The sequence below is a fragment of the Kogia breviceps genome, chromosome 4 (assembly GCF_026419965.1).
Source record: "Kogia breviceps isolate mKogBre1 chromosome 4, mKogBre1 haplotype 1, whole genome shotgun sequence".
Lineage (NCBI taxonomy): Eukaryota > Metazoa > Chordata > Mammalia > Artiodactyla > Physeteridae > Kogia > Kogia breviceps.
The window spans coordinates 288,125-311,043 of NC_081313.1; the positions used below are offsets into that span (position 1 = coordinate 288,125).

The following is a 22,919-nucleotide window of genomic DNA, read 5'->3' on the forward strand; positions in this document are numbered from 1 at the left end:
TCTAAGGGACCCTTGCTGCTGCATTCCTGCATCTGGGGTGGGGCCTCCCCAGCACCCCAGCCACCCCAGCTGTGGTCTGGGCCCCCTCCGCGGGGCAGAGGGGTTTTCTCTTCCTCCCCCAGTGGCACCGGGACTTCGTCAGGCCCTCGGTGCCAGGGCTTGGCGCCCTCCCCATGCCAGCCCCCTTTTCCCTGTGGGCGGCTGCGAGGCCCCTGCAGACCCTGTCTCCAAACCTCTGCAGCCTCCAGGGGTCCTGCACATCCCACTGGCCCACGTTCAGGACGGGGCCTGAATTTTGTCTGAGTCCTTCTCGTTCCCGCACTGTCCTGTCCCTCCCCGAAAGCGCCTGTATTTCCCCGGAGTTCGGGTTACCTTTGCTCTGGGGCTTGGCTCTCCGATGGGCTCAGGAAAACGGGGCAGTTCGCGGACTGGGTGGCGCTTTGTGTGAGGTGGGCAGCCGCTCTTCCCAGGTCCTCCGTGCTGAGTGGAAGTTGAAAGTGACATCCCCTAAAGTGGCTTTGAATTATACTACTTTACAATTAAAAAGCAATACCACCGGCCAGTGGCGCCTCCCGAGTGGGGCCCAGGGCACGTAGTTCCAGGCCGGCAGTAGGCTCACTGCTGGACGCCGTGTCCTTGGGGGCTTCAAGGAGACCAGGGGCTGTGACCAGCTCTCTGACTTGGGGTCAGGCCTTCAGGCCTCTCAGGCCCTCCTGTGTCCCTCCAGGGGAGAGTCTGTGTCCTACGGGGGCCCTGCTGTGGGGACAATGGGGAGGGCCCTGCACCTTGCCGAAGGAAGCCCTGCAGTGGGGACATCCGCAGACCCCACCCGAGCCCGCGCTGGAACTGACACCAGAATCGTTAGCAGCATTTATCTCTGAGACGCGGTTACAGGAGTTTTGGTTTACTTTCCAGGTTACCGAAGTCTTACTGAAATGCATCAGTTTTTTAGGTAGGAAAAACTCAAATGTGTGAAACCGCAAAGCCGATCATTTCAGCGCTGCTGCGGTCTTGGTGTGGAGTCCAGGGTCCTCATCCTGGAACGCAGGCCCGGCCGGTGCTGCCAGGTCGCTGGTGCAGGTTGCTCAGGTGACTGTTGAAGCATCACTGGCTTCCAAATAAGTGCAGGACATGCAAACACGCACAGTCTAGAAAACCGTGTGGTTGGCCTGGAGCAGCCTGTGGGGCCCAGGGAGCCGGCTTCGGAAAACGTTGAAGGGGCAGCAGGAATTCTATCTCTTCAGGAGCCAACACCTCTGAAATCGGAAAAGTAGAGATTGCAGCGCCCAGGTTGGGGTACTGAGGGCTGTGCTCATGAAGCGGAGAGAGTTCCGTGAAGGGATGACAGGAGGTCTCTGGGGCAGCCCGGGAAGTGCTGGGGACTCACAGCCCAGCCTTTGGAGACGATCAGACCCTGGCTCCTGATGCCAGGTCTCCCCATGCCAGGGTCTCCATCTCCATGCTGGGGTCTCCATCTCCATGCTGGGGTCTCCATCTCCATACTGGGGTCTCCATTTCCCCTACTGGGGGCCCCATTCCTATTCTTCAGTCTCCATCACTGTGCCTGAGTCTCCATCTCCATACTGGGGTCTCCATCCCCATGCTAGGATCTCCATTTCCTATGCTGGGGTCTCCATCTCCACACTGGGTCTCCATCTCCACACTGGGTCTCCATCTCTGTGCTGGGGTCTCCATCTCCACACTGGGTCTCCATCTCTGTGCTGGGGTCTCCATCTCCACACTGGGTCTCCATCTCCATGCTGGGGTCTCCATCTCCATACGGAGGTCTCCATCTCCATACGGGGGTCTCCATCTCCATACTGGGTCTTCATCTCCACACTGGGTCTCCATCTCTGTGCTGGGGCCTCCATCTCCACACTGGGTCTCCATCTCCATGCTGGGGTCTCCATCTCCATACGGGGTCTCCATCTCCATGCTGGGGTCTCCATCCCTGTGCCTGGGGTTCCCCATGCCCTGGGCTTTCACAGTGACCTGTTGGACAGCTTAGGCCAGCTCTGGAGCTGCCCAGGTGGGGTTTCTGTTCACCTTCCTCCCCCAGAAGCATCCAGCTGCATGTGGGACATTAGTAGGGACTGGTCTCTTCCTCTCTGGTCACTTCCTCAGGTCCAGCTGTGCCCAGCCACGCCAGGGTTGGTGGTCTTGGAAAGACTTCAGTTTTGCTGTTTCCAGGAGTTCAGGCATCTGTCCAGGTGTCCACCTGAACCCATGGTTCTTCTTGACCAGGAGCAGAGTGCTTTTCCCACATTATGGCCGATCCCACCCCCTCCCCTGAGGCAGGGGATGCCCGTCAGGTCTGCTGAGCCCTCGAGCTGCAGGTGGGCAGCCCTGCCGGTCACAGTCGGGTGAGCTCATGAACTTGGTTTCTCCATCGCACCTTTCTCCCAAAGATTCCCAAGTTTGTAATCCCCCTCAAGCTGTACATTTTAGGGGAAATTCTAAATATTTTCCTGAATTCATGTCCTCTGCATAGTTAGAAAAAAGTCAAGCTATAAAAATTGGATCTTAATCTGTGCTTCCTGACTCAGAAATGGATAAACTAATTTCATTAAAGCTTCCATAAAAAGTCACCTTTGGGAAGGACATGAATTGGAAAGTTCCAACCTCCAAGGGCAATAATGGCCTGAAAATTTGCTTGTAATGTTTGTGTTGGTGTTGACTTTCATGGATTTTTAAAAGGCAGTGGGCTTATTTAATTAATTTATTTGGTTTTTGCATAGACTGAGGGCTGGCGCTTCTAAGTTACAAACCGTCTGCTTGTGCCAAAGAGAGGGATTTTCCATTATTGCAAATTTCACCGTTTGAAAGAGGGGAAATTGGGAGTCGATAAAAGAAAAGGGAGGGAGGGTGGGTGCGTGGAGAACATGAAGGACACTGAGGGGGACCAGAGATGGGTTCCTTCCAGGACATGGGGAGCAGGGTGTGAGGTCCCAGCAGCGGTCTGCACCGCAGCGTCGGCCCAGCTGGGCGACTCCCTGGCTCTGGGGTTCAAGCGCCCTGAGTGGGGACCAGCGTGGAGATGACCAAGGGCCTGCGGTTCACCCAGGCCTGACACGTGGCCTGCAGGCAGGATTGTCGGTGGGGGGGAGTCAACGGAGGGAGGGGACAGCCTCAGCAGGCAAGAAGGAAGGAAGAACATGATTCCAGCTTCCCATGAAAATCTGGAGATTTCCACGCTGAAAGGCCGCTGTCCCCCCTTCACTGCGCACCCTGGCCTGGATCTGGGCCTCTGTCCACTTGAACCTCTGTGATGGGGTCGATCCTGGCCCCTGGCTCACCTGGGCTGGGCGGGTCCGCTTCACCCCCACCCAGCGGGGAGGTCCAGAAGCCCTTACATCATGAGATGTGTCCGGGACCCCACACAGGATGCAGTGCTCCTTAGCAGGTCAGAGGTGAACTGCTCCTTGAGACTTAGCAATCCTGTAACCCAGGAGTGAAGTGTATGCAATTATTAAGCTAAATTATACCGGTTTTCAGCTTTCACTGAGGAGTTATCCTCCCCTGATGAGCCCTGTCATGGACAGAATGTCTGCGTCCCCCACAAAGGCATATGTTGAGCCCTACCCCCAGTGTGGCCGTGTTGGAGATGGGGCCTCAGAGGAGGTAATTAGGGTAGGAAGTGGTCACGAGGTGGGGCCCTGATCCCGGAGGGTTAGCGTCCGCATAAGAGGAGGCACCAGAGGGCCCTATCCTCTCCTGTCCCCTGTGGCTAAGGCCTCATGGGACAGAGTGAGGAGGCGGCTGTCTGTAAGCAGAAGAGCCCTCACTGGAAGCTGAGCTTGGGCTCCTGGCCTCAGAGCTATGAGGAAGTAAGGCTCTGCTGAGTGTGGGGGTTTGTCAAAGGGGCCGAGGCCCCTGTGATGATGTGATGGGGAGGGAGGTTTGGGACCTGATTTTTTCCCTCTTCACGTGGAGTGTTTGGTGGATTCCTTCCCGCCAGGGTTTGGATTTGGGTCGTTGCTGCGTTTACTTTCCAGCCCTTCAGCTGCCGGAGCCCCCTTCCCTCTGTCACTGACACTTTCTGGAAGACAGCCTCCCCGGGGCATTTCCAGCAAAGATACACTTGTCTTGGGTTGTGTCAGGGCCTTCGGGGGGGGGAGCCCCTGCTGTGTGCACACCTGCCTCTTACCTCAGGCCCCAGGCAGGCCCCTGCAGAGCCATCCTGCAGAAAGATCACCCTGGATCGTTTTGTGCCGGTTTTATTTCCCCCATCATCTCTTAATTACCTCTGAAAGGTGAGTCTGGCCCAGGGGAGAGGCAGGCTCTTGGTTCATTCACTCATTCGTTCACTTTCTCCTGGTACCTGCATCCTCCTCAGGACACGTGTCCCGCCCGCCCCAGGACACAGAAAACAACTTTATTTTTCTCTCGCTGCCCCTGGATGGACCGGGGGTGGCCCCAGACTTTCCTGGTCCCTTCTGGGTCATTTAGTGCCTTTCAGTCAAAACAGTTAAATCTCTCAAAGTATTTCAAGTGTGGCCTTCTCCCCGTCTGCACAGAGGCTCCAGCAGGCAGGGGTGGGGGCGCCTGGCGGTGAGCTCGGCTGCTCCTCCCTGAGGTCCTGCCTCACTGGGAGCCATGGTTTCCGGCCCTTCCAGGTTGGAGTGTAGCAGCGGGAAGAAGAGGTGAAAATTGGGAGAGCTCCTGCCTGACTGGCACTGCCCTGAGCTGGCACACAAGGCTGGGTGGTCTTGGTGTTTTCCTGGCTTCTGAGGACCATGTACCTGGGGGTCTGTTTGCCTCGGTGGCCAACATGGGCGACCCATCCTCTCCAGCTGGTGCTTCGTGTTTCCTTCCATAGCCTGGGTGTCAGATGGTCTGAAGTCTCTTCTCATGTCTCCAGGCACCCTCCTGGGAGGAGCTGAGACACCCTAGGCCAGTGCTTGGACATTGTATCCCCACCTGATCCCCAGGAAACATACATCTTTGACCTGCTGGTGGGCACGTGGTACTGCTCACTTTCAGTCCAACCTCCTTTGGATTTCTTGAGTGTAGAGAGACCCCAGCCCCACTAGCCCCTGGAGGCACGTGGCAGGCCCTCACAGGGCCGTCATGAAGCCCCTCTCACTGGGCATCAGGTGAGGAGAGAGCCCCCACCCTTCTCCTGGTGCAGGTGGGGGTGGGGGATGAACAGCACAGCCCTCCAAGAGGCCCTTCTTCAATCAAAGCAAACACTGATGTATAAAATAGTAGTAATGGTGTATTGTAAGGACAGAAAAAAGAGAAATAAATCCCTAGCCGTGATAGCATATAAATTTGGAGCGGGAGATTTGAGTTAAAGATTTCAACAGTTCATGTATTAATTAACTTTGGAGGTTGATTAACTAATTCATAATAAAATTTCCAGGATAACCATCAAGATGACAGAAAGGTATAACTTTCAAACTAATGGAAAGAGAAAAGTGGAATGAGAAAATACAAACAGTCAAAAGAAAAAAGACAAGAAGGGAGAAAAAAGAAACGTGAAAGAGTGGAACAAATAGAAAGCATAAAATTCCAAATGTGTCACTAGTTACAATAAATGTAAATGGACTAAACATGCCAACTAACAGATAAGGATTATTAAAGTGATTTACTATATCTGTTTACAAAAGGCACAGAAAGGGTGAAAGTAAAAGGATGGAAAAAGATATATTGGAAACTGAAATGAACTGAAATAAATCTGATGAAGTTATATTAATATCAAAAAATTGATTTGGGGATGAAAAACACTACTGGAGATCATGAGAGAGTATCATTTAATAATCATTTAGTAATGATTAAACATTTTATTTCATCAGGCAAATAAAATTATTTTAAATTTGTGTGCCTTTAATAACAATCTCAAAAATATAAAACAGATATTGATAGAACTACAAGGAAAAATACATGAATTCATCATCAGAAGGATTTTAAATAGTTCTCTCAGTACTTAACAGAGTAAATAAATAAAAATCAGTAATGATTATAGAAGATTTGAACAATGCAAAAAAGGGTTAATCTCATGGACATTACATAACACTATACTCTGAAACTCAGAACTCACATCTTTGCAAACCTACATGGAACTTGTAAATATATTGAAAACATATTGGTCGGGGCTTCCCTGGTGGTGCAGTGGTTGAGAGTCCGCCTGCCAATGCAGGGGACACAGGTTTGAGCCCTGGTCTGGGAAGATCCCACATGCCACGGAGCAACTGGGCCCGTGAGCCACAACTACTGAGCCTGCGCGTCTGGAGCCTGTGCTCCACAACGGGAGAGGCCACGGCAGTGAGAGGCCCACGCACCGTGATGAAGAGTGGCCCCCACTCGCCGCAACTAGAGAAAGCCCTAGCACAGAAACGAAGACCCAAGACAGTCAAATAAATAAATAAATAAAATTTATTTAAAAAAACCAAACATATTGGTCAATAAAGCAAGTCACAATAAATTTCATACGACAAAACCATGAAAAATGCATGGTAAGCCCTTAAGGCAGTTAAGCTGGAAATCCATAAAAAAGATGACTTGAAAACCCTGATATATTTGGAAATAAACATTTATAAATAAAATAGATCAAAGAAGAAAGCATGATGGAACTGAGAAAATATTTATAAATCAAAATGTGTGGGATGCAGCTAATGTAATTCTTAGAAATAAATAACCTTGAGTGTTTATATGTAAAAGGAGGGCTGAAATTAATGAGCTAAGCATTCAGTTTTGTAGTTTTGATAAAGAAGAGTAAAAAAAAAAAAAAGGAGAGTCAAAGAAAAGAAATAATAGAGGGGAAGATATTAGTGAAATAGAAAGGAAACATACAATAGAGTTCCTTTAAAATGAAAACACGAAAATATCTGGTGAGACTGATCCAGGAAAAATAACAAACAGTATTAGGAATGTAAAAGGAACACAGTTATAGATGCTGCAGATATTTAAAAGATGGGTTGAGGTTATCATGAACAAATTTATGCTAATAAATTTGAAAACATAATAAATGCCTAGAAATATAGCTTATTAAAATTGACTCAAGAAGAAATAGAAAACCCGAATAGTCGCATGACCATTTGAATCAGTGGTTAAAATCTTCCCACAGAGAAAATCTAGGCCCAGATAGAATTAAAGCAATTTCTATCAAATATTAAAGGAAAAATAAGTCCACTCTGTACTGAATCCTGTGGTGTAGAATTGGAACTGGAGGTATCGGTGTGAACTCACATTATGCACACACACATATAAGCGCGCGCGCGCGTGTGTGTGTGTGTGTGTTCTAGCTCTGTCTGCTGAAAGGGCCACACCAGTAGCAGGGAGCACAACTTACATTCAGGTCTCGGTTTCCAGACATGGTTCACCGTTAAAAGGAGGCTTTCTGGCCTCCATCTAGAGTTGGAGCAGAGAAAGGACAGATGAGCTTAGAATGTCCGTGCTGGACAGCAGGCCGTGCTCAGAGTGTGAGGAGACATGCCCTGGGACACAAGCCATCCTGAACGGGCTCCCCTGGCCAGGTCTGGGACAGCTTCAGCGTTAAGATGAATAAGGATGGTGATGGGTTATAATCCAGCGAATAAAATGGGATTCCAGAAATCCACACTGATATAAATAAGTGAGTGAATAAATAAATACTAAGAGAAGGTTCTTCCTAACAATACATCCATTCTAGATGGATGACTGTAGAGAGAAGAGGTGAATTATAAAACCCCCAGCTGGTAACTGTTGCAGGAATAATTCAGGCCAGAAACGTCAATGGACGCTAAGGTTAGTGGGGGAGCAGGTGGGGGGAGCAGCCTGTGGGGAGAAGTGTCTCGAGGGCGGGGAGGGGCTCCTGGGGGCTGCTGACCCGGCTCGCCTGCGGCCTCCTCACCGCCGGGCCCGCTGGTCTCTCTCCCTAGGCCTTGCTCGGAGTCACCCCCTCTGGAGGCCTCCTCCAGCCACACCGGGACCCTCAGTGCTCGCACCGGCCCCCCTGGCGGGGGCTGGAGAAATGGATGACTGTGGGCAAGCGAATGACCCGAACAGAGGAAAATCCACAAGCTGATGCAGTATAAGCCTGGGGTGGACTCCTCTGTTCTCTAAACACGGCTCTGCGTGAAATGAGCACGGTTATTCACACTCCTGATGTTTCTCCTCGCCTAACCGGACTTGGGGCTTTGACAGGCAGTTTGAATCCCTCCTCTCCCGCAGCCCAACTGTGGGGTTTGGAAGGACAGGCACCCCTGCCCGTACCGCCTGCTGGCGCCCCCTCCCCAACCCGCATCCCTCCGTGATTAGATAAGAGCTCCTCTGGCTCCTGCTGTTTTATTCCCAAATGCTCCCTGTCACCTTCCCCGTGCTGGGTGGGCGGACACCCGGACGCGAGAGCACAGAACCCGGTGAGCGAGTCCGTTCTTGGCAGCCCAGGTGCAGAAAACCACCTGTCCTGTCCAGGAGACTGGGAGTCAGCGGCGTCCTCTGACGGCACTTTCTTGCAGCCTGTGCGATTCATGGCCCGCTTCCAAAGGCGGAAGGAGTTTATCGGTTAGTTCTTGAAAAGTGAAGGGAGGAGAGTTTGAATGTCTGAAAACTGAAGTGGTCCATTAATCTGGGGCCAGCACTGCAGCGGGGTCTGAAGGCACAGTGGGGTGGGGAGCTCCACGCCCTCCACCTGGCCCTGGCCCGGACACCAGGCCTGGTCACTGGTCTCCCCCGGCAGGTGCACTGCACTGCACGGGAGCCCCACGCACGCCCGCTCATCACGGAGAAGAGTGGGTGTCGGGAGAGGGGAGCTGGGGCTCTTGGGGGCTCCTGCCAACTCCTGGCCTCATGTGGCCTCTGGGCCCCGAGAGTTGTCGCCAGGGCCACCCAGAGTGGGGCCTGGTGCTGGGAGCGGTGGTGAGCGGAGCCGGTGAGCAGCCCGGCCTGCGAAGGGGGTCGGTCCTCCACGCCCTGGACCTCTGTCTCACAGGAGGGCGTGCCGGGCCCCGGAAGGAAGGTCGTGCTCACCCAGCCCCCCGGGTGACCAGTCTCAGCCGCACGAAGGGGACGGCCGCCAGGGACTTGCCCCGCCGGTTACTCGGCTCGGCTGCTGTGACAAATACACAGACCTGTACCGCTCCCAGTCCTGGAGGCTGGAGGTCCGAGGTCAGGTGCCCCACGGTCGGGCTCCAGTGCGGACCGCTTCTGGGTTGTCCCCACACGGCGGAAGGGGTGAGGGAGCTCCCTGGGGTCTCTTATGAGGACACTAATCCCATTCGTGGGGCTCCACCCTTGTGACCCAAAGGCCCCTCCGAACACCATCACCCTGGGGGGCCGGGAATCTGGGGACACGGGCATCCATCCACAGGCCTCGTGGAGGTTGGCGCTGAGTTGGCGGCAACAAGCTGTGGACGCAGAACATCAGGACATTTACGGGGCACCCGCTGCCCCGCCCCGCTCGGAGCCCCTCAGGTGTGTGTCCTTGCTGGATCCTCACGACAGCCCGCGCCCGTCTTATGGGAGCGGCGAGGCTCCCAGGACCCCTGCTCTGAGCCCGAGCTCCTCTGTTAAGCAGGCCTTCGAGGGGGTCTGGGCTAGAAGTGGGCAGAAGTGGAAGTGGAAGGCATGCCTGCCCCTTGGTGTCCCGGGAGCTCCAAGCTCACTGTTTCCCTCCACCCTGCCCTCTGGGCACATCGTGGGGGAGAGCAGGGCAGAGCCCTGGTCATGCCAGCTGCCTCCAGAGGGACACGCGGACAAGCGTGGATGTCAGCCTTGAACTCGAGGGCCTGGGGCCCAGCACGCTGCTGGACCAGGGCTGGAGGGGAAACGACCCAGGTGCCAAGGCCACGTGTGCTGTGCAGAGCACAGTGCAGAGCCTAGATGCTCCCTCGATGCTGAGATGCTGTCAGGTTTTACCAGGCATGTGTTCGTTGAAAGCAGGGGCTGGGCTGTGGACGTGGACCTATCCACCCCAGGAGCTGCAGCTGGTCAGAATCGGGCGTTCAGCCCAGCTTCCCGTGGTGTCCTCAGCTTCTCTCTCAATCACCCTGGGTGGCAGAAGTCCTGTACCCCAATCCCTGGACAGCCCTACACATCCCAAATTCAGCGTGCCCCACGATCTGGGCTCACCTGTCCTGTCCCCTGAGGAGCTGGCTGGGAGCAAAGTGGCTTCTGGGTGCCACGCACCATCTAGGGGCAGAGATGGGGCGTCTTCTGGTTTCTCCTCCACCGGGAGCACTTGGCATCCCTCAGGGCCCAGACCCAGGCACAGGAGCCCTGAGAAGCTGCTGGTGGGGGTGGGGTGTCCATGGCCCAGGGCTTGGCCCGGGGTGGTAACTGCCCCGAGTCTCCCCTGTGGGAAGGACGCGGAAGGAAGTGGGGTACCGGGTGGGGCGGCGGGGTGCAGTCAGCCCCAGTCCGAGCCCCAAAGGGCAGTGGCCTTTCCATTCTCACTCTCCCCCTACGGCTGTGTGTGCAGCATATTCACAGGGACGCCCACTGTCTCCACAACGATTCCTCGCGTTCTCTCTGTTCCAAATGAGCCTTTTCAGGTATGCGAGAAATCAAGGAAGTGAGAGGAAGGCTGGTTCCGGTTGATTCTACAGCCAGTTGGTGGACAGCCTGGACCGGGCAGTGAGAACCTCAAGTGTGGCCCGAGCTCGGGACTGAGTGGGGAGGGAGCCAAGGCTCCAGGCTGGTCGCAGGGTCCAGGCTGGGCTGCGCCAGCCCCCGGGAGACCCTTCATCTCCGGGAGGGGTGGCCCGGGCTCTGCCCTAGGGGAGGGAGGACGGCTTCCGTGGCACCAGGGCTCTTGGCTGCTCCCACCTGCCACTGGCCCTCAGGCTAGGCTGGGCAGGAGGAGGGCCGCCTGCCCGCAGGGTGGGGCTGAAGGGACGCGGGCGCCAGCGGGGTCCCGTCTCATGGGGCTTGGCCCCCTTTCTGGGGACAGCGGCTTACCAGGGGCACGAGGCCCTTGGGCGTGACAGGCCTCTCCGCCCCTGGCTGGGCCGCAGGGGACGCCTTGAGCTCCGGGCCGTGGGGCACGGCTCCCCACAACCCCGTCCCCAAACGTCCCTCCTCGCGGGGCCTAGGGGGCCACAGCGACTCCTTCTCTGCACACTTGCACCAACTCCCCGTGGACCCCGGCCCCACACACCTCCCGGCTAGCTTTTCTCCCGGGCCTGTTGCCAGGGGCGACCAGGAGCAGGTGGGGCGGGGCGAGCCATGGCGCGGGCTGCCCCTGTCACGAGGGAGGCCCCTGCCCAGGGCCCTGCCTCCGGTGCAGGGCCCCGCTCAGACCCTCGGTGAGACGTTGGTAGCAGGGAGAGGAGAGCGCGGCACCCTGGAGCGAGCCGCCAGACCCAGGTGACAGGCAGAGCTGCTGCGAGCGCGGGCTGCCCCCCACCCGGAAGAGGGCTGGCCCCCGCAGCCTGCGGGCCTGGCCGGGGCCCCCACCCGCACTGGAGTTTGCTGCGCCCTGAGTCAGCTTCCGGGCGCTCCTGACCTGGGGGCCGGGGCTGTCGGCTCAGATGAGTTTTCGGGAAGGCGCCCCCCACCCTGGCTGGGCCTCCGGGACAGCCTCGGAATCACATTCGGTTTCTTCTAGTCTCACCACAGGCCTGGGGGTGGGGCGCGCTGGCGGCCCTGCTCGCACGCGAGGCCCTGGCCGGGGTCCAGGCGGCTGTCACTGCGGCGCTGACGCTCCATCGCGTGACAGGAGCCCGAGGAGGCCCCGCCGGGCGTGCCCCGCGGAATGTGGCTGCGGAGGAGGGAAGTGCGGGTGCCCGGCGGGGGCGCACGCGAGGCTGGGGAGCGCGTGGGGGGGCGGGGAGGGAGGTTAGGAGGGCCCCCGCCCGTCCGCCTCCGGGGAGCGCCCAGCCCCGCCACGGCTGCCCCTGTGCGGGCCGCGACCCCTGCACGTCTGGGGGCGACTGAGCGCATCCGTCTGTGCGCCGCGGAGTGGGGCTGGGTCCCGGCGGGGGTCGGGGAACCGCGTCCGCCGCGGTGACGTCACCGCCTGGGGCTCCCCAGCCTCCGGCCCGTGGGCGGCAGCACAGCCCGCTCGACGTCGGCGGGTCTGGAGAGCAGGGAAGCCCCGTCCCGACGTCCCCTTCCCCTCAGCGCAGCGCGCACGGGGGCGGCGAGCTGGCTGGAGCCGGGGCGGCCCGTGCAGCGGCGTGTGTGGCGGGCAGGCCTTGGCGGTCTGGGCTGTGGCAGTGCCCCTGGGCGTACCGAGGCGGGGTCCTGCCCCCAGCCCCGCTGCTGTGACCCCACGTCCGCCCAGGCCCGCTTGGGCTCTGCCCACCCAGCTGGGAGACGTGGCCTTGTGCTGTCAGGGGGCTGCGGGGAGGGGTGGGGTGGGAGTGGCACCCGGGGCCCCGCCGGTCGGCGTTTCCCTCCTTTCGCTTTCTCAGCCCGTGAGAGCAGAGCACAGGGTCTGTGTGACCCTCTGTCAGAGGCTCGGAGCATTCTGACGCCAGAAGGTTCCCTCGCGGACATGGCGCCTCTCGGTGGGCTCCTCCTGGGTCTGACTAATCCGAGCTCTATGAGTTTCATGCATTCACCTCTCAGCTTTCTGAGCAGAGTGGAGCACAAAATGGATTAAACGTTAGTTAACGCCTCTGGCTTCCCTGCTCAGAGCTGTCTCACTGCCTTGAAAACCAGCAGCCTCGAGGGGAGCTTGGCTGCTGGGGGGTTTCGCTTGGGTAGGGAGGCCCGGGCGTCTGCGGCACACACAGCGGCGTCTGCATCTCTGCCCAGGGCCGGGTGTGCCTGTCGTGTTTCCCAGAACACACCTGCTTTCCCTCGAGGAAATGGGTGCGTTTCTTGTTCTATCTAGTGCAGGAGAGGCAGGCGATGAAGCGGAGCTTCTGAGAGAGGGAGGGACCGAGAGGCTGGCGGAGACTGAAGGCCGTGGCAGGGCCACCAAGGGGCTCGTCCAGGGGCCTCTCTGAGGGCCTCTGCGTCGTGCCCTTCGCCCCCGTGGATGCTCTGAGCCTGGCGTCAGGGTGTAAATGAAGGGTCACCTGGGCCACTACCTGTGTGTCTGTGTGTCTGTGTGTGTCTCTCTGTGTGTGTGAGGGGTCTCGGTCCACAGTGGTCCTGGCCCAACCTGGAGAGCACGTCGGGGGCCTGCTGTCCCGGGGCCTGGGACCCTGCATTTCTGACCCAGCGCCTGGGGGAGCAGATGTGCCCTGGAGGGAAAGTTCAGCACAGCTTGCTGGTTTTGAAAGGGAAATGCTGGAGAGTCCCATGCTGTGGTTATATTTTACCCCAAAACCAGACGAGGCAGGGACCGCCTGCAGGGCCCTTGGTGGCATTGACATTTCCCCTAAATGAGGGAAACGGTAGGCACAGCCGTGCTGGCCTCCACAGAGGCATCAGCGCCAGGCCTGCTCCTGGCCGGGACCCCCTTTAATGCCTGTGCCCTCAGCAGCCCCCAGCGGCCCCCATAATTCCCAGGTGCTGATGATGCTGAGCACGGAGGTGGGGGCCCCACCAAGCGCCAGGGGCTGGGATGTGGATGCCGTCTGTCTGAGCTTTTCACCCCAAGTGGACGTGAGGCCGACGGGGGGGTTGGGAGAGGCAGCGTGAGCCTCTGCAGGGGACGCCCGCCCGCCGGGGGCACTGGCTGCTCCGCTCTGGGTGAGGGGTGGGGGCTCCAGGAGGGAGGGATGGGTGAGGGGCACGTGGGGGTACCAGCCGGTGATTGGTTACCAGGACCAGTGGTGTCCAGTTTGGGGACCTGCCCACGCGTGGGTCTTGAGAGGGGAGCTTTGGGGAGCCCCGGGGGGGGGTCCCTGAGGTGGGGAGGGGGGTTAAGGGGTTTGCAGGAGGGGAGGGGGAGGGCAGTTTCCGGGGAGCAGAGTGGGGCGGGGTCCTCAGGTGCGGCCTAGCCGTGAAGGCCCGATCCCCCGAATGTCACCCAGCTGCCACCCAGCTGCCCCACTCGCTGCCCTGGGTGTCTGGGCAGCGAGGAGACCACAGGTCAGCGTGCCTGCGGAGGGTGGGTGGAAGTTGGAGAAACGTCAGGGAACCATCACTAACTCTGCTCTCCTCCGACAGCCCTGCAGCAGCCGGCGGCCGGTGCCCCCTCACCAGGACACAGGGATCCGCGTGGAGGGTCTGCCGTGCTGGAGGGAAGGCTGCTGCTGGAGGTGAGCCCTCGCCCGTGTCACGTGCGGCCGTGTCCCCGTTGGCCTCGGTTGTGACCGCTTACAGCCACTGGGAAGTTAAGCCTCAGGGAGGGTTGTAGGGTGTGGCTCCAGGAACCCCTGGGGGCAACGCAGGCGGTGACCTTGAGACCCATGAGCTTCAAATCTGAAAATCGTTTTCCGTTCTGCATTTTCTGGTTTTACTTGTCAACGGGAGAGCCCAATGAAAAATTGCGCGGGCTTTTTACCGCTCAAAGTGAGGACAGAAGACTGCGTTGTGCGTCCCAGGTCTAGCGGGCGAGCCAGCTGCCCTGTTGGTACTACACGCTGGGCGTCACGCCGGGGCTGGGCTTCTCACCTGAGACAGACCCCGCCGGCTGGTTCTCAACTGCTCCTCCTGACCCCGTTGCTCGTGGGTCAGTTTCTTACCCAAGAAAAGAGGAGGTGGAGCTTCCTGGGTTGGATCAAATCACAGAGCGAGGGTGCTGCGGCCTCCTCTGCTAGAGAGACTCAGGCCCTGGTCTGCCCCTCCTCCAAGGGGCTGGGGGTGCAGGCCGTCCCTCCACAGGACAGTGTGGGTGCTGAGGGAGAGGAACCCGTGGCAGGCTGCCCCTCAACCGGCCTCTGAGGTGAGCCTGGGGCCGTGCTTCCCTGGCCGTGCCAGGAGAGGCCGGGCCCACGTGTCTCCCTGCCTGTCCGCCTCGGGCCCTAGAGCCCCGCTGGGTGGGCAGCTCTGCCCCCACGGGAAGCCAGCGGCATCCTCGATGCCCTCCACACCCCCGATGTTCGGTGCGTCTGTTAGGTTGACCCGATGAGAGGCAGACGTGGCTCAGAATTGGTGCCGCTTCTGCTGGGAGAAGTTGCTCCGGGCAGGAGCCCATCGGCTTCCTCCAGGCGCTGCTCTGCAGCCAGGCTGCTCCGTCGGCCGGAGCCCCTCCCGCACCTGTCGCTCTGGGCTCGGCGCCCTCGCCAGCACGACGGGAAGGATCACAGCGGTCAGCTCCCGTTCACGTCCCCGGCCCCCCGGGCCAGCGCCTCTCACAGGGGACACTTTGCGCTCCGCCCACGGAGACACGCGGCTGAGCACGGCAGCGGCCGCAGCACCCCACTTCCCCCGCGGCCCCGACAGCGCCTCCCACCCAGGAGCCCCTGCTGTGAGGAAGGGAGCCCACGAGACGCCCTTTCTGCCCCACCTCAGCCAAGCCCTCGGAGGCTGGCAGCCTCCCTCCACGTTACTCCAGCTTTTTACTAGAAGCGCCAAACGCTGACCAGGAGGAGAGGATGGACCGACAGGTGGCGGGACTGGTGGCCGGGCTGCGGCTGCGGTCAGCAGTGGCCAACTGGCTCCTGCAGTCCTGCCCGGGTCTCCTCGGGCCGCCCTCGCCCTGCCGTCCCCTCCCCTCGCTGCACCTTCTCATCGTGCGGGCGCCGCGTCCAGCCCTCTGCTCTCCCATCTGCCAGGCCACGGCGCCCCGCCAGCCCCACCCCACGGCCCCCCAAGCTTGTGGCCCCTGCTGAGGGGTCTGGATGTGCTTTGAGGATCTGTGAGCTTAGGGGCCTTTTGCTGTCTAAAGAGATAAGAACAGGCGAGGACCGACGTTCTTGCAGGCACCGGGGTTCACGTGTGAGTCTCCTGTGTGGGGAGCCCGGGGCCTCCCAGCCCTGGAGCCGTTGGCAGCAGAGTGTGGGCCTAAGAGCAGCGAGCTTTTGGAGATGGCGTGCCTTCCGTAGAGGAAGTGTTTCCATATTCATTATTCATCAGCGTTTCAGGAAGCAAATCTTAAATATTGTTATTTTTCCTTTTGCAACTGTTTTTTCTGTCAGTGCTGGTAAACATGGAGCTGAAAAATGTCCTGCCAGTTTGAATTTTATTCTTGGCAAAAGATAGCTGGTATTGCTCTCTTTCTTATTCATGTTCAAAATTAAAATGACATCTTAGCCATAAAATCTTTTTTTAAACCGTTGTTCTGAGCTATAAATACAGAAGCCGATGCGCGCAGCCCGTCTCCCAGTTAGTGCTCGGGGCCACGCTCTTCCTGCTTGTCCAGTGGGTGCAGAGCTGTGGCACCGCGAGGCTGTGCTACCTTCGGGCGGGGGCGGGGCGGGCGGGGGCGTCTTGGGCCTTTCTGCTCACGGGTGTGCCTCGAAGCCTGGACTATTAAGTCTTCCCTGGGGCCTCAGGACGTGCACGGCCGCCCTGCGTCCTGGCTGAGGCTGAAGCCCAAGATGGGATGACCAGGCCTGACTCCCAGGTCCCCACAAGCTCCTGGGGGCCTGTGGCCGGGGGAGGCGGCGCGTCCTGTGTCTGGTCTGGGGACGTCTGGGGAGCTACCCGCCGGGTGGACTTTCTCAAGAAGAGGTGCTGAGGCTGAGGGGTCTGGGTCTGCTGCCCATCTGCTCTGGGCACCACAGCCTGCCCTGGCGCACCCCCTGCCCACTGGGCTCTCTGGCCGGGCCAGAACGGTGCCCACCCGCCTGCTCCATTTTGGAGAATGGAGTCCGGAGCCTGTGCTCCGCAACGGGAGAGGCCACAGCAGTGAGAGGCCTGCGTACTGCAAAAAAAGGAAAAAAAAAAAAAAAAAAGAGTGACTGTGGTCTAACACCTGTGATTTTAACATGAAACGACCAAGAACTGGAGCCGTTAGGGGCTTGTCCGGGGTCCCCGTTGGGGTGGGACCGGACGCCCAGTCTCCTGGTCCGTGTTTGGAGGCTCCCCCGGGGAAGCCAGGGCTCAGCAGAGCTGCCGCCAGTGAGCGCTTGCTACAGGCACTGGGAGGGGTGGAGGAGGCGTGGGAGTGGGGGACGAGGGCAGACGTGGTTCTGGAAGCGCCGACCCTGGGTGTGTGGTCAGTGCCATGCCCGGGGCTCATCCTCTGTCTAAGCTGGGCTGCAGGGCCGTCTGGTTCAGTGGGGACGGGACAACGTGCCTGCAGGAGCCACGAGTTCAGGCCTGTCCGGCCGGAAGACACTCTGATCACTTGGCCCTGGCTGGAGTTCAGGTGTCCTGTGCTGCACGGGACATTTCCGAACGGAGTTCTTTTGGGGAGTATAGGGTGGGCAACACTGAGCAATTCTTCCACCCCCGAGTTCCCCTCCTGCTGTCCATTTGCAGTCACACCCGCCCCCAGGCTCCGCTGCTACGCCCTGCGCCCGAGTGTGCGTCACCCACGTTGTGGGCGTCTCACAGCGCTTGCCCACCCAACTGCTGAGGCCCTCGGGGTTGTTTCCGGGATGTTCTGACTATGAGTAAAGCTGTGATAAACATTCACACACAGGTTTTTCTCTGAACGTAGATTTTCCTTTTGTTTGGATGATACCTACATATGTGTGTGCTTAACTTTGTAAGAAATTGCCACTCTGCTTTCCAAGGTAGCTGTGCCGACGTGTCCCACCAGCAGGGAACGGGAGTGCCAGCTGCTGCAAGTCCCTGGTTTGCACAGTATTTCAAAGCAGTTTTAATAGCTGGACTCTCACTATGGTTTTAGTTTGCATTTCCCTCATGACTAATGATGCTGAGCATCTTTTCATGTGTCTGTTTGCCGTCCATAGATCCTCCTTGTAAACTGTCTGTTCAAGTCTTTGTCCACTAAAAAAAAAAAAGTCAGGTTGTTTGCTTTCTTACTGTTGAGTTTAGAGCTCATAAAAATGTCCTGGACAAGTGTCCTCGTTGTATGTAGGTTCTGTAGTATTTGCTCCCAACCTGGCTTGTCTTTTCATTCTCTTGACAAGGCCTTGCAGAGAGTGAAAGTATTTAACTTTGACAAAGTCCAATCTATCCGTTTTTTAAAGATAGGTCATGATTTTGGTGTCACGTGCAACAACTCTTTACCTGCCCTAAGGTTACAAAGATTTTTCTTTTATGTTTGAGTCCAGTGTTTTATACTCTTACATTCAGTTTTAAGTTTTACACTGAAGTCTGTAATCCATTTTTAGTTAACTTGGTGTTAAGTGGGAGGCATAGGTCAAGATTTATTTTTTTTGCATATGAATTCCAGTTCTTTCAGAACCATTTATTTGAAAGTTGATCCTTTCTCCGCTGAATTGCCTTTACACCTTCGTAAAAAATCAGTTGGCCACATTTTTGTGTCTGTTTCTGGACCCTCTGTCCTGGTGCATAGATTGTGTGTCTGACCTTTCACAAATAAGTCGCTCACTGTCTTAATTAATATAGCTCTATAATAAGTCCTGAAATCAGACAGTGTGAATTGGCCCCTGTTTTTTGTTGTCCTTTTTCAGAATTGTTTTGGCTATTCTGGTTTCTCTGTCTTTCCACATAAATTTTATTTCATTTTTTTGAGAGTTCAAGTATTATGTCTTTTATTTTTTAAATTAATTTTTATTGGAGTATAGTTGCTTTACAATGTTTTGTTAGTTTCTGCTGTACAGCAAAGTGAATCAGTCATACGTATACATATATCCACTCTTTTTTAGACTTCCTTCCCATTAAGGTCACCACAGATCATTGAGTAGAGCTCACTGTGCTATACGGTAGGTCTCATTAGTTAGCTATTCTAACATAGTAGTGTATGTATGTCAATCCTAATCTCCCAATTCTCCACATAAATTTTATTTATTTTATTTTATTATTATTGTTTTTAATTAATTTATTTTTGGCTGCATTGGGTCTTTGTTGCTGCACACAGGCTTTCTCTAGTTGTGGCGAGCAGGGGCTACTCTTTGTTGCGGTGCGTGGGCTTCTCATTGCGATGGCTTCTCTTGTTGTGGAGCACAGGCTCTAGGAGCACGGGCTTCAGTAGTTGTGGCATGCAGGCTCAGTAGTTGTGGCTCACGGGCTCTAGAGCACAGGCTCAGTAGTTGTGGCGCACGGGCTTAGTTGCGCCGTGGCATGTGGGATCTTCCTGGACCAGGGCTCGAACCCATGTCCCCTGCATTGGCAGGTGGATTCTTAACCACTGCGCCACCAGGGAAGTCCCCAGGGAAGCCCTATTTTATTTTTAAAAATATTTATTTATTTTTTTGGCTGCTCTGGGTCTTAGTTGCGGCACTCAGGATCTTCGTGCGGGATCTTCATTGTGGCATGCGAGCTCTTAGTTGCAGCATGTGGGATCTAGTTCCCTGACCAGGGATCAAACCTGGGCCTCCTGCATTGGGAGCATGGAGGCTTAGTCACTGGACCACCAGGGAAGTCCCTCCACATAAACTTTAGAATTAGCTTGTTGACAGCTATAGAAATTCTGGCTGGAATTTTGGCTGGGATTGTGTTATAGTAGCAGATCAGCTTGGGGAGAATTGACAGCCTGACAGCACTACTCTCCCAATTCATGAACAGTGTCTCCCATTAATTTAGGTCTTTTATTACTTTCATCAGCGTTTTATAGCTTTCAGCCTAAAGAGCCTGTGTATATTGTTAGATTTATACCTCCGTATTTACTATTAACATTTGTATTGCTATTGTACGTGGAGCTGTTGTTTAATTTCTATTTTCATTACTAGTATACAGAAATACAATTTATTTTTCTAGGTTGACTTTTTGCCTGTGACCCTTCTGAATTCATCTGTAATTCTTGGAGCTTTTTTGTAGATTCTGTGGGAATTTTTACATAGATCATCATGTTTTCTGAGAATAGAGACAGCTTTTATCTACTTTTCAAGCTCCATGCTTTATTTTTCCTACCTTATTGCACTCCTAGGACTTTCATTGCAACATAGAGTAGATGAGGTGAGAGAGAACACCTCTGCCTTTCCCTAACCTTAGGGAGAAAACTTCAGTCTTTTGCTTGTTTTGCTTTTTATAGATGCCTTATATCAGATTAAGAAATTTCCCTCTATTCCTTGTTTTCTGAGAGTTCTTATTATGAATGGATTAGTTTTGTCAGATGCTTTTTCTACGTCTGTTGAGATGGTCATGATTTTTCTTCCTGAGTCTGTTAATATTGTGAATTATATTAATCAATTTTCAAATGCTGACCCAACCTTGCATGCCCAGGATAGATCTTATTTATATATTGCTGGATTAAATTTGGTAATATTTGTGGGGATTTTTGTGTTTATGTTCATGAGAAACATTTTTGTTTTTTTCTTGTCTGGATGTGGTGTCATGTTAGTGGAGGCGTCATAAAACTATTTGAGCCGGTTCCCCTCTCTTTTCTTTTCTGAAAGAAAGAGATTGTGTATAATTGGTATTATTTCCTCCTGAAATGCTTATTAGAATTCACCAGAGAAGACAACTGGTCTGGGAGTTTTCTTTAGAAGTTTAATAATTCAAATCATAGTTTTAATCATAGAAGATTAAACTATGAATTCAGTTTTGTTAATTGATAAAGGACTATTCAGGTTATCTAGTCTAGTGTGAACTTCAGTAGTTTGTATCCTTCAAAGAGTTGGTCTATTTCATCTATGTTATTGATTTTATGGGTACAAAGTTGTTCATGGTTTTCCCAAGTTGCCCTTTTCTTTGCTTTTTTAAAACCTCTTTCTTCTTTTATTATTTTGGTGTGATTTCAGACTTACGAAACAGTTGACAGAGCGGTACAAAGAATTTTTCAGATTCCCAGACGTTTCCGTGTTAGCACTTGCCCTCTCTCCACTCATTTTCTCTTCTGACCCGATTTAGGGTGCGTGGCAGGCGTGATGCCCTTTACTCCTAGAGGCCTCGGTGCATTTGCTAAACCAGGATGCCCCCCGCGGCCTGGGCACAGATGCCGGACCAAGGGCTGTGAGGCCGTGTTGTGACTGTGTCCATAGGCGACTCAGCTCCCACACGGTCCCAGTGCCCCGTCTGTGCGAACAGGAAACCCGTCACGTGTTTAGCTGTCCTGCCTCTCTCACCTCCTTTAATCTAGAACGTTCCTTGGCCTACCCTGGGGTTCTGTGACACTGACTTCCCAAAGAGCACTGGCCTGTCGTCTTGCAGAGAACCCCTCAGTTTGGGTGTGACTGGTCTTCGGAGAGTGTGACATTCCGGGGGGCCTTTCCTATCTTTGTTGATTTCACTTACTATCCTTCTGTGAGAATGTGAAACACAAACTTGGTTCCAAAAGTCATAAGGAGAAGGAAAAATAAGAGGAGGGCCCCCGCCGTCCCCCCCCGCCTCGGGGTGGTGAGCTCTTTCCTCTATCCCTCCAGCTCACATGTACCCAGCAGGGGCCGCTAGCACGCAGGCAGCCCCTCAGGGCCCCGCCGGGCCCACCACCAGCCGGCCTACTCATCCTACCAGCCCACTCCCACACAGGGCTGTCGGGTAGGCAGGGAGGCCGCCCCCTCCCCCTATAAGGGCCCTGGGGCACCTGGGCCCAGTCTTCTCCCATTACCCCCTCCCCTCCACGGAATGCGGCTTCCCAGGCCCCGCAGCGCCTCCCAGACGTCCCCCAGCCTCTGCAGTCCAGCACCGTGGGCTCTCTGTTGCCTTCTTAATGTCTGTGGGTTCTGTCACTATGTCTCCTTTCTCATTTCATCGGTAATTTGCATCTTCTCTTACTTTTTCTTAGTCAGTTGGGCTAGACGTGTATTCATTTTATTGTTTTTTTTCAAAGACACAGCTATTGGTTTCATTGATTGTTGCTATGGACCAAATACTTGTATTCCCCCCCCCCAAATTAATATAATTCAACTTCATACCAGATTGGAGACCTAAATCCCAGTGCAATGGTGTTTGGTGGTGGGGTCTTTGGGAGGTGATTTGGTCATGAGGGTGGAGCCCTCCTGAATGGGATCTGTGCATGTGCACAGAAAAAGAGACCCCAGAGAGTCCCCCGCCCCTTCTACCACAAGGGGTACGGCTATCTGTGAGCCAGGAAGGGGCCCCCACCAGATTGCTGTCCTTGACTGAGGTGTGCTATAAACATCAGTCACGTCAAGTTGGTTGATGACGTTGATGGCTTTTATATCCTTGTTGAGTTTCTGTCTAGTCTTAACCTGAAAGACATCTTCTGGTATAATTGTGGAATTTTGTATTTCTCCTTTAAGTTCTACCAGTTTTTGCTCTATGTGTTTTGGAGTTCTGCTGTATGTTGCAAACGCACTTAGGATTATTATCTTTTCTTCATGAATTGACCTTTCTATCATTATCATTATGTAAAAGGCCTCTTTATTCCTGGTAATTGTCTTCGCTCTGAAGTCCGCTTTGTCTAACGCTGATATTGCTGCTCCAGCTTTCTTTTAGTTAACGTTTCCTTGGCACGTCTTGCTTCATCTTTTTACTTTTAGTCCATTTGTATTATTATATTTAATGTATATCTTTCTTTTGTTGGCACTACATATTCGGACCTTTTTTTGTTTTTCTAAGTTCAGTCTGACGGTATTTTTTGTTTTAAATTGGTGTGTGAGGCCATTTATATTAGGGTAATCATTGATATTATAGGATTTCAGTCTACCGTTTCATAATTTTTCTATTTTTTGTTTCCATCTTTTCTGCCTTCTTTTTGATTTTAGTAATATTTATTAGTATTCCATTTCAGTATCTCTATTGACTTTTGATGCTTAATTTTGATGTGCTTGGGACTGGGTTTATTAGATTGTCCTGTTTAGCGTTTGCTGAGCTTTCTGAATCTGTAAATTTATGTCTTTCACCAAATTTGGAAAGTTTTCAGCCGTACTCTTCAAATATTTTTATTTCCCCAACCTCTTTCTCTTTTATTTTAGAAACTCCACTGGCCTGGGTGTTAGGCCTTTTCACACTGGGCCACAGGTCCTTGAGGCTCTCTTCACTTTTTTCCAATATTTTCTCTCTCAGGCTGGATACTTCCTATTATCTGTCTTTACTGACCCTTTTCTCTGTCACCTCCATTCTGCCATTGAGCCCATCCAGTGGAAATTTTACTTCATATATTTTATTTCTCAGTTCTAAAATTCTCATTTGGGTCTTTTTTTATAGTGTCTGTT

General features: G+C 54.5%; 1 protein-coding gene across 1 annotated transcript in view; it reads left to right on the top strand.

The window, feature by feature from the left end:
* AHRR (aryl hydrocarbon receptor repressor) overlaps positions 1–22,919 on the top strand; it is a 70,058-nt gene that overhangs the window by 18,528 nt on the left and 28,611 nt on the right. The window contains exon 4 of the mRNA XM_059059893.2: positions 13,990–14,081. Coding sequence (XP_058915876.1) covers positions 13,990–14,081 — 92 coding nt within the window. The remainder of the gene's footprint in view (positions 1–13,989; positions 14,082–22,919) is intronic.